The sequence below is a fragment of the Megalobrama amblycephala genome, linkage group LG22 (genome assembly GCF_018812025.1).
Source record: "Megalobrama amblycephala isolate DHTTF-2021 linkage group LG22, ASM1881202v1, whole genome shotgun sequence".
In the NCBI taxonomy this organism is placed as follows: Eukaryota; Metazoa; Chordata; class Actinopteri; order Cypriniformes; family Xenocyprididae; genus Megalobrama; species Megalobrama amblycephala.
The window spans coordinates 32,691,121-32,701,849 of record NC_063065.1 but is presented as its reverse complement, the minus strand read 5'-3'; the positions used below and the strand labels follow the sequence as shown (position 1 = coordinate 32,701,849).

The following is a 10,729-nucleotide window of genomic DNA, read 5'->3' as shown; positions in this document are numbered from 1 at the left end:
CTCCACCATGCAACTCGGATCCTCCTTGGGGCTTCCAGTCACAAGCTCTGCTGTGGGGATTCCCTGGCTCCGCCTCGTTTCTCCAAGCCCTCAGCTCCACCTCGGCCTGTTGAGCAGTCGGCTCCGCCCTGGGCCCACCTTGGTCAGTCATAGCTCTACCATCGCCACGGACTTCCGAGCCTTCAGCTGCGCCACACCCCTTCACCCTTACAGCTCCTCTTGTTCCCTCTGGCTATGCCTCTGTCCTCATTTACACCAGTGTCCCCGCAGTCCTCCAGCACGGTGGCTCCACCTTGGCCACTCATCACCATATCTCCGCCTTGGTCTCCTGTTCCATCTATTTTGCCTGGTCTCTCAGTCCATCAGACTCCGCCTAGGTCTCCACATTTTCCAGTGTCACCTCTGTCGGTTAGGCTCAAGATTCTACTGGCTTCCATGGCACCTCTTTCTATCAGTCCCGCCACAGGTCACCTTCCTCCTGGCTGTCTCCTGTGTCGCTCTGGGCTCTCGTCGGCCATCCGCTCCTCTATGGGTCCTTCCACTATCAGCTCCTCCCACCGTCTACTCCACCCTGGTTTCTCCTGCCAGCACACCTGCCTGTTTTCAGCTCTTCGCCAGCTCCTTGTCCATGTCCAGAGACCCACCCTCTCTCCCTCAGTCGAGGGGTGGGGAGGGGTGTTTACACCTGTTAGTCATTGAGTTCATCATCCTGTGTATTTAAGTCCTTCATTTTCCTCAGTTCATTGTCTGTTATTGTTTGTGCTTTGCATGCTGTTTCATTTGTGTTATATCGTATTGGATTTTCATGTGTTTTGCTTTAGTTAATTATTTACATTGTCTATCTTCATCTTCGGACTAAAATGTTACAGCACACAAGCCCAAATGATATTTGAGAGGTTTAGGAACAAACGGTATCACAAGACTTCTTGAACAAGAAACTTGAACAATGGTGTAATCGTTATATGGACTATATTTTCAAGAGATTTACAGTCTTTTGGTAAACGATTTCTTTAAAGGTGCATTCAGTTTTTCTTTAGCTAGTGTTAGTATCGTTGTTCTTAATATGATACGATACAATGTCTTTTGGCCTAAAAACCGTGACAGATTCACACAACTTAGTACACTGGATTAAGTTGTAATTGCCTCCATTTTCCAGCACCAGCAAGGAGGATTTTTAGCCTACTTTACTGAGTGGAGACAGTTTTTAGCCAGACAGGTTTAATCATGAGTCCACACTGTGCCTGTTCGGTAACATAATGCTCTCTGACCTCATAATTTTGAAAAGTTATCATGCCCTACCAAGTATTATGTAGGACAGGCAAACATTGCATGCTCCGAATGTGAGTCATAGTTAAATGCAGACCATTCCTAAGTATCTCAGGTGGTAATAGTCAAAGCATAGTTAAATATTGTGGACTGCACAAATCATGTGAATAGCCAGGGTCATATTTCAGCATAACCCCTTCTGTTTTATCACAACAGACCATTTTTTGGGAACCACTGGTTTAAACCAACATGAATCTAGGTCTAAACACAAAATTATATTTAATATTTGAGCTGTTTTTTTCCCTGTATTATATGTTTGTGCTGACAATTTTGGTCTTTGTAACAGTTTGGTCAAACTGGTTTTAAGTCAGACACACTTTAGGAGTCTTAGGCTGTATCTGCAATCTGCTGAATGAGTGAATGAAAACAAATTCTGTGCATGGGTGTTCTCTAGTCTAGCGGAAAGCCATTCAGTGTACATTTATTGTACACTAATTTCTCAGGTGCATTGTGGGATTGAGCTGGTTTTGGACACCAAAAAATGTCCTGTCAACCTCAGATATAGGGGCGATTTCAGACACAGCTTGGGACTCGACCTAGGTGATCCTACAACCTGACCACAGTTATTGGACCGTTTCTGATTGACTGATTGTAGCCACGGCTCTGTGTTAGCTCAATACTGCACTCCTGTGGTCACTGCAGAGTTATCTTCCCTAAACCATGTAGACAAATGCCAAACCAATGAGTATCAGTCTGACTCTGAACAAAGTGAAATATATATTTTCGCCAGCTTCATTCAAAGCTAAGGTGACAAGATTTCTGAAATTAAATCCAGGCACATTTATTAGTTTAGTGGTCAAAATATAATCGAAATTCACTTGTTATAATCATATGAATAAAAAAATAAATAAATAAATAAAATAAAATAAATAAATAAATAAATGTGTATATATATATATATATATATATAGAGAGAGAGAGAGAGAGAGAGAGAGAGAGAGAGAGAGAGAGAGAGAGAGAGAGAGAGATCCAGGCTTCCATGCTATTATTATAATTAATAATTATTATGATGTTTTTAATACAACAAATTTTAATACAATTCACCAAAAATCACAATATGAAAACTAGTAAATAGAACCATTGAAAACAGCAAAAAAAAAAAAAAAAAAAAAAAAATTATAATATATATATATATATATATATATATATAATCAATAAGTCATGACATGTTTTTACATTACTTTAACTCATCAAAATATGTTAAACACCTCAATATAAACTGTCTGACTCTAACTAAAATAATGTGAAATAGTGTAACACTTATTATTACATCACATTATTTTAATTATTTAAATAAATTGATGAAAGTATTGTTGATACATTAAAATAATAGTCCTATAATAAACAAAAATAATTTAAAAAAAAAATCTAAAATCTAAATTATACTGTACCAGCTGTGATTGCCTGCACTTTATGATTCATGGTTTATTACTGTACTGCATAGAGGACAGACTGTTTGACAGAATTGGTAAGCTACTGTAGTTGACCTTTTCAGATTGGGTTACAGTATTTTTGCAGCCTCAGCCTAAATAAGGTCTATGCTTATTACATGACATACTGTAACATGATAGCCCAGACAGATAACCTATTTTAAAAGGTTTAGGTGTCATTTATTTGCTGCTTGCTTTTGCAAACTCGTTTTTGTTATCATATTATTTTAACTTATTATTGCATAAGAAATATAATAAAAACACTAGTTTGTAGCGTCATTCTTCTAGTTATTTAGTGATAATGAATAATTAATGAGGAATGATAATGAATAATGAATCGGTTGAGTACCTACTCAATTCCCTAATTGTTTCTATTTAAAATAATAGAAATTTGAATGCACATAATAGCCTACATAGTATTACACCCATTTGTAAACACGGTCTTACAATGTTGAAAAGCATGCTTCATGAATATTAATTAGGACGTAATGACGTTGAATACGCCCAAACGTGTTCCTTTGATAGTATTACATGGCGAATGTTACATTTTACGTAGTTAATATTCATGACCCAATGACTTACCGTAGTAGGTTTTGCTAATTCGCTTCCGGGAAATCTCGACCAAAGCGTAATGACGTAAAAGCAGTTTTGTAGCATGTGATCAGCATGCCAGCCAATGGGATGCGGTGTTTAGTATGTGGTCGAGACTCTCAAGTCAGCCGTTATAGTCCTCATCATAAACAGACGCAGGTGAGTTTTGATCTTGTAAACAGATTTGTACAGTAGATTTAACACATCCTCGAGCGTCATGCTGTTTATTAAGCATGCGTTTGATTTTTATTTATAATGTGTATGAAGCATAAATCTGGTCAGTCACTACAGGCAGATCAGCTTTGAACGCTCAGACTGTTGTGATTCTTCTGCTTGTGTTACATTCATTTTATGACGAAAACGGGTATTTTATATTTCCTTCTTATTTCCAGGCTATTCCATACACAGATATTTTAGGATTTAAATAGTTTCATATGTTTCCCTGTTCAGATTTCAATGACTTCTATCTAATCGTCTTTTCTCTCAATGAATACTGCTCTCCTGAAAACATTTTATGATTAATATATATAGATAATATTAATATTTTATGATAAGTATGATTGTAACAAAAACTATATTTTCCAATTATTGAATGAATAATTATGCAGGAATTGAAAAATGCACGTCCATGTTAAATGTCAATAAACCACCTGTAGTTGGTGCTAAAAACGTGTTGACCAATATATGATGCATCTTTTCTCCATAGATCAGGCAGCCATGCAACCTATGCATATGTATATGGTTCCCAATCCAGGGATACCAGGCTGTCCACCGGGATTAGAGTACCTGACACAGGTTAGATAACAGCATCAATATCACATTAAAACTGTGTGTGTGTGTGTGTGTGTGTGTGTGTGTGTGTGTATATATATATATATATATATATATATATATATATATACACACACACACACACACTACCAGTCAAAAGTTTGAAAACATTACTATTTTTTATGTTTTTGAACAGAGTTTCTCATGCTCATTAAGGCTGCATTTATTTCATAATAAATACAGAAAAAACAATAATATTGTGAAATATTATTACAATTTAAAATTATGGTTTTCTACTTTAATATACTTTAAAATATAATTTATTTCTATGATGCAAAGCTTAATTTTCAGCATCATTACTCCAGTCTTCAGTGTCACATGATCTTTCAGCTTTTATTATTAATACTATTAATATTATATATTACTATTAACACTATTATACTTTTACTAATTTTATCCTTTTACCTTTTATTATCAATGTTGGAAACAGTTGTGTGGCTTAATTTTTTTTGGAACCTGTAATACTTTTTTCAGGATTCAATGATGAATAAAAGGTTAAAAAGAATAGAATTTATTCAAAATATAAATATTTTCTAACAATATAAATCTTTACTATCACTTTTTATCAATTTAACACATCCGTGCTGAATAAAAGTATTAATTTCTTTCAAAAAGAAAGAAAGAAAAAGAATATGTATATATTGTATATTGTATATTTACGGAAGAGGATTAGGGCCAAGCAATAATAAAAAAATAAAACCATCTCAAGATTAAAGTTGTTAAATTTCAAGAAAAAACTCGTTAAATTACAAGAACAAATTTGTTAAATTGTGAGAAAAATGGCGTTAAATTTCGAGAAAAAAGTCGAGATAAAATGTTGAGAATAAACTAATTAAATTATGAGAAAAAAGTCGTTAAATTACGAGAACACATTCGTTAAATTACGAATTTGTTCTCATAATTTAACGACTTTTTTCTCATAATTTAATGAGTTTATTCTCACAATTTAATGAGTTTATTCTCAACATTTTATCTCAACGTTTTTCTCGAAATTTAACAACATTTTTCTAATTATTTAACAAATTTGTTCTCGTAATTTAACGATTATTTTTCTTGTAATTTAATGAGTTTTTTCTCGAAATTTAACAACTTTAATCTCGAGATGTTTTTTTTATTTTTTATTATTGCCTGGCCTTAATCCTCTTCCGTATATACTGTTAAAAAAGATTTCTATTTTAAATAAATGCTGATCATTTTTAACTTTTTATTCATCAAAGAATCCTGAAATAAAGTATCACAGGTTATAAAATAATATTAAGCAGCACAACTGTTTCCAACACTGATAATAAATCATCATATCAGAATGAATTCTGAAGGATCATGTGACACTGAAGACTGGAGTAATGATGCTGAAAATTCAGCTTTGATCACAGAAATAAATTATATTTTAAAGTATATTAAAATAGAAAACCATAATTTTAGATTGTAATAATATTTCACAATATTATAGTTTTTTTCTGTATTTATTATGACATTAATGCAGCCTTAATGAGCATAAGAGACTTAGTTCAAAAACATTAAAAATAGTAATGTTTCCAAAGTTTTGACTGGTAGTGTGTGTATATAACAGTAGTGGCCAAAAGTGATCATCATTTTTGGCCAGGTTGTTATGCAAAGAAATTATGAAAACATGCAAAAACAAGAAAGAATCAATTAAATATGAATAACTATTTATGCTGTAGTCGGTGTTGAATGAGTGTTGAATGAGTCGGTGCTTTTTCTGTGAGTTTTGTTTTTCTATGCCTTTTTTTGTGCATGCTTTTTTTTTTTTTTTTTTACACCAAATATTTTTGTCAGATAAATACCTTAACCACGTTTAGTGCTTTGTTGTTTCCTCATATTTAAAATATTTTGAAAAAAAATTATAAAATATTTTCCTCATGTTTTGATGATTTAATTGAACTTGGAGGGTCTACTGGACTACCAGTAAAATTGATAAAAATTTGGGACCAAAAATTATTCAGACATTTTGACCTGACCATGTTTTGCTTAAGTGTTATCTGACATAATTAAGATTATTATTATTATTATTATTATTTTTATTTTATTTTATTTTTTTTCCTCACACAGTTTATCTGTTCTTGTCATATTTTATTTCCATTTTTTAAAACTATAGTGAATAAACTAATAATGAATGAAATGTTCAAGGTGTCTGAATAAATTTTGTTTTGACTGTATATATGTGTGTATATATGTGTGTGTGTGTGTGTGTGTGTGTGTGTATATATATATATATATATATATATATATATAAAATTGAAGTTATATGTTCTATCTAAAATACCTGTTTTTCCAACTTTCTCAGGTAGATCAACTTCTTATCAAACAGAAAGTTGAGCTTATTGAAGGTATGTATGTATAAGAGTTTATTACAGATGGACCTATATATGCACTAGATAATTTAATATAAATACTTCATATTTCATTAATAATAATAATAATAATAATAATAAGTCCATTGTATGGATTTATGCAGCTTTGGCAGGCTTTGAGAGCAACAATAAATATGATATCCGTAACTCCATGGGTCAGAACGTGTTTTACGCGGTGGAGGAGAACGATTGTCTCACCCGTCAGTGCTGCGGCCCGCTGCGATCCTTCACCATCCGTGTCCTCGATAACATCGGACAGGAGATCATCACCGTCAGCCGTCCTCTGAAATGCATGTCCTGCTTCTTCCCATGTTGTCTGCAAGAGGTGATCAAAAATGGTTATACAGTTACAAATTGCAGCATTTGTTTGCAGATGTCACTTGCTTTGATATAGACCGTGTTGAACATACTTTGTTGATTCCTTCTTTTCACCCTCTCCTCTCTCAGTTGGAGATCCAGGCTCCTCCAGGGAACACAGTGGGATATGTTCTACAACAGTGGCACCCCTTCCTCCCCAAGTTCACCATACAGAATGAGCACAGAGAGCCGGTTCTCAAGCTCCAGGGGCCGTTCTGTGGCTGGAGCTGCCTTCCAGATGTGGACTTTGAGGTACATCAACTCAAACACTTGTGATTAAATGCTCACAGACACCAACAATTGCTAACGTTCACTGAAAAAGAATGATTTCTGCATCACACATCCCTTAATTCTCTTAAAGCTTTGTTTAGGCTGGCAAACCGAGACTGATGTTTTAGCAAAAACAAAACGAATTATACTTTGCATAAAGAGCATGTTTAGGATTCTATTTTCAGGATAATTTTTTGAGATTATTTTCAATTAAAAATAATTCTACATTATTATGATACATCATATGATTTTTTTTTTTTCTTTTTTTGCAATACAGGCATTTGTTGGGGGAAATGTAACATGCTTAATTGTCAGATAAAAATATGTATACATAATAATTTGTGATTTTTCTGCCATTCTGTTTCTGCCTGCTGGCTCTGCCTATAAATGCCCACTAGGGGGAGCTGTTATTCAGTAGATCAGTGATTTTTAGACCTTCGTACCCCTGAGGCATTTAGCATCCTTCTGCGTACCTCGTCTCTTCCACTTAGACTGCGGTCACACCGATTCAAATATTTGCCACATTAAATTGATTTTTCTTTTCTTTTTTTTAATAGAGAAATATGAAATGATTTCACCCCGGTTTCACAGACAAGGCTTAAGCTAGTCCTAGACTAAAATGCATGTTTGAGCTGTTTTAACTGAAAGCAACTTGTACTGACATATCTTAAAATGTGTCAGTGTCATTGTTTTGTCTCAAGATGCACACCAGTAATGTTTTTCTCTAGGGAACGTTTATAAAAGCAATTTAAATGTCCTAATTGAACTAGGGCCCAGTCTAAGCCCTGTCTGTGAAACCAGGACTTGAAAATTAAACTAAAAACGAAAGTAGGTGGCGGAAAGTCACTTGGCCCTATTTTAATGTTCTAACCGCATGGTCTGAAGCGCACGGCACAGGTGCACTTCCGGCGTGTCTGAATCCACTTTTGCTACCGATTTTATCGATGGAAAAAATGGCCATGGTGCATGGTCCAAAAGGGTTGTACCTAGTCTCTTAATGAGTCATGGGTGTGTTTTGGGCGTAACATGCAATAAACCAATCAGAGTGTCATCTTCCATTCCCTTTAAAAGCCAGTTGCACTTGGCGGATTCGCTATTTACATGATGGAATATAGACACTCAACCTGACGAGTCCGTTTAAATACATGTGTGTATTGCCACGATTGGTCAAAGAATTAGCCAATATCATTCATCACCCTTTAAATAACATAAATAAATGTTACGCCATTGACTTTAGAGCAGGTTTCAGTTGTTTAATGGCGCAGTCGCTTTCAATTCCTCTAAACAGCAACACGCCAACAATGCATCTGAACACATCTCGTTTTCAGACCATGTTTGCATTTGTGCATTTGCTATTCAAACAACGTTACGCTGGATGTGAAAATAACTGCGTCAGGCTGGAACTAGCAAAGGAACATTTGCGTCACATTGCGCCGGGTGTATAATAGGGCGCACTGTCTTATTGAGTGATTCATTCACTCATTGTTTCATTCATTACGTAACAAAGCAAGTGGCTGTATTTATTAATGTGTCATTGAATCATTGACTTTACAGAATTATTCAAAGCCACAGATTCGTTCACAAAACACCGCTTGAGGCGGAAATACATGCTCGGTTTTAATGTTATTTTAAAGTGGTGTAGAATTAAATGAACATCAAAACTCAGCATTTTGTTTGTGTACCCCCTCTATCACCCCGCGTACCACCAGGGTAAGTAAATAAGCATGGATTGGACATTGATATTTTACTATCCTATAATTTAAAGGGATAGTTCACCCAAAAACTAAAATTCTGTCAACATTTTCTCACCATCAAGTTGTTTCAAACCTGTATGAATTAAGTCCTCAACTGTTTGTCCATCAGCATTCTTCAACATATTTTTTTTATGTTCAACATAAGAAAGAAATTCATACAGGTTTGGAACAACTTGAGGGTGAGAAAATTATCACCGGATTTTCATTTTTGGATGAACTATTCCTTTAAGTACAATTGAACGTTTTTACAATGTTATTTACTTCTTATGTCAAGATTCTTACCATGGATGAAGTCGGCATCGGAAAGATCAGCAAACAATGGACAGGACTTCTCCGAGAGGCTTTCACGGATTCGGACAACTTTGGGATCCAGTTCCCCATGGATCTTGATGTGCGAATGAAGGCAGTGATGATCGGAGCCTGCTTTCTCATTGTGAGTAGGAGTCTACGGAGGATATGGTTTGATAGTATCGGAGAAATGCCAAGAAATTGTTAGTAATGAAATGTATTTTCATTGTTTTCAGGACTTCATGTTTTTTGAGACGAATAACTAACTGCTATGCAGAGGGTGTTGTGACGTCCAGCTCTGTGGAAACGGGTGAAAAGAGAAGATGTTTACCTGTGAATATCTGTGAATGCATGTGAATATAAAGCCAGAAGTCTAGAGGAATAACGGTGCTTTTAGAGACTGTGAAGTAGCTTCAGGTGTGTGATAGAACTGGTTGTACCGATTAAAGTGCATTGTTTTATATTTTTATCTACACGTAACAGATTAATATAAATAACTCATGCCATGAATGGCATTTAAAGGAATAGCTCACTCCAAAAGAAATAAATCTGTCGCTATTTACGCATGTCCTGGCTGCTCGTTTTTACACCTTGAAATTAAATAGACACAATAGCCATTAAACTCCAAAAAAATGAAGGAAAAAACACTATAAAAGAAGCCATATGACAGATTTGTGTGAAAAAACAGATTTAAAAAGTGAACTGTTCCTTTAAGAGCTGTCAGTACGACTATGCATATTCAATTTTGCAGTCATACCTGCACTGAATGATCAATATTCATCTTTACAACACAAAATTATTACAGTATTTTCAACACTTTTTGTTTTATCGATTACTTCCGAGAAATATAATTTACATGCAAGAAGGTGTTGCAAACAGCTAAACAGTTGGTCAAAATGGTCCAAAAACCCTGTCATGAACATGTAGTAATTTATTTATTGTGTGACTTACTTTGCTTATATATTGTTTGTTTGATTGATTTGTAGTGTTGACAATAAGCTTATAAACAGGAATATGCTTTTTAAAGTGAAAGTTGTTTTACACTTGAGCTTTTTAGCCTCTTTTTTTTTCTGTAGTACTCAAATTCTCCAGAAGAGGGCAATGCTGATCTTTGCTGTAAGTATATAAACTAAAACGTTAATGTTTTGGGTAAGATATTAATTATTAAATGTTAATGTTTGTTATGACTCAGGTTTACATATCTTCATCTTCATAACACTTTATGAATGCCTGTTCTAGTAACAGAGAATGTATTTATAGTAAGGCACTGTTCTTATGTTTGTTTGTTTGTTTTGTTTAAAATGTTATGTCATCTAGTACTAAACATCATTTTATAAACTACACACATTTGTCTAATCATTGTGTAGCCAATGCACTGTTATTTTCAGCCACTTTTAGTTATAATTTGATTAAATTTGTCTTTAAACTAATGTGTGTGTGTGTGTGTATGCTTAAAATTATGTTTTCACTTTAAATTATTTTTATTTTTCTGACCCCATTAGCAGACATT

General features: G+C 34.4%; 1 protein-coding gene across 2 annotated transcripts; it reads left to right on the top strand.

The window, feature by feature from the left end:
* Positions 1-3,358: 3,358 nt before the first annotated feature.
* On the top strand, positions 3,359-10,649 carry si:ch73-206p6.1 (phospholipid scramblase 1). Of its 2 annotated transcripts, none has more exons than XM_048175110.1 (7): positions 3,359-3,506; positions 4,054-4,142; positions 6,484-6,526; positions 6,655-6,875; positions 6,998-7,159; positions 9,206-9,364; positions 9,456-10,649. In XM_048175110.1, the coding sequence occupies exons 2-7, from the start codon at positions 4,065-4,067 to the stop codon at positions 9,483-9,485; spliced, it is 693 nt and encodes a 230-aa protein (XP_048031067.1). In that variant the 5' UTR covers positions 3,359-3,506; positions 4,054-4,064; the 3' UTR covers positions 9,486-10,649. The 2 variants fall into 2 exon arrangements, with proteins under 2 accessions (XP_048031067.1, XP_048031066.1); XM_048175109.1 differs by lacking the exon at positions 3,359-3,506 and adding an exon at positions 3,684-3,711.
* The last annotated feature ends 80 nt before the right edge of the window (positions 10,650-10,729 follow it).

Bases quoted from the DNA above. Each gene is read 5' to 3' on its own strand.
- si:ch73-206p6.1 (XM_048175109.1), top strand. The intron at 6,876-6,997 runs GTGATCAAAAAT...CTCCTCTCTCAG, and splicing joins TCCCATGTTGTCTGCAAGAG to TTGGAGATCCAGGCTCCTCC. The intron at 7,160-9,205 runs GTACATCAACTC...TCTTATGTCAAG, and splicing joins TTCCAGATGTGGACTTTGAG to ATTCTTACCATGGATGAAGT.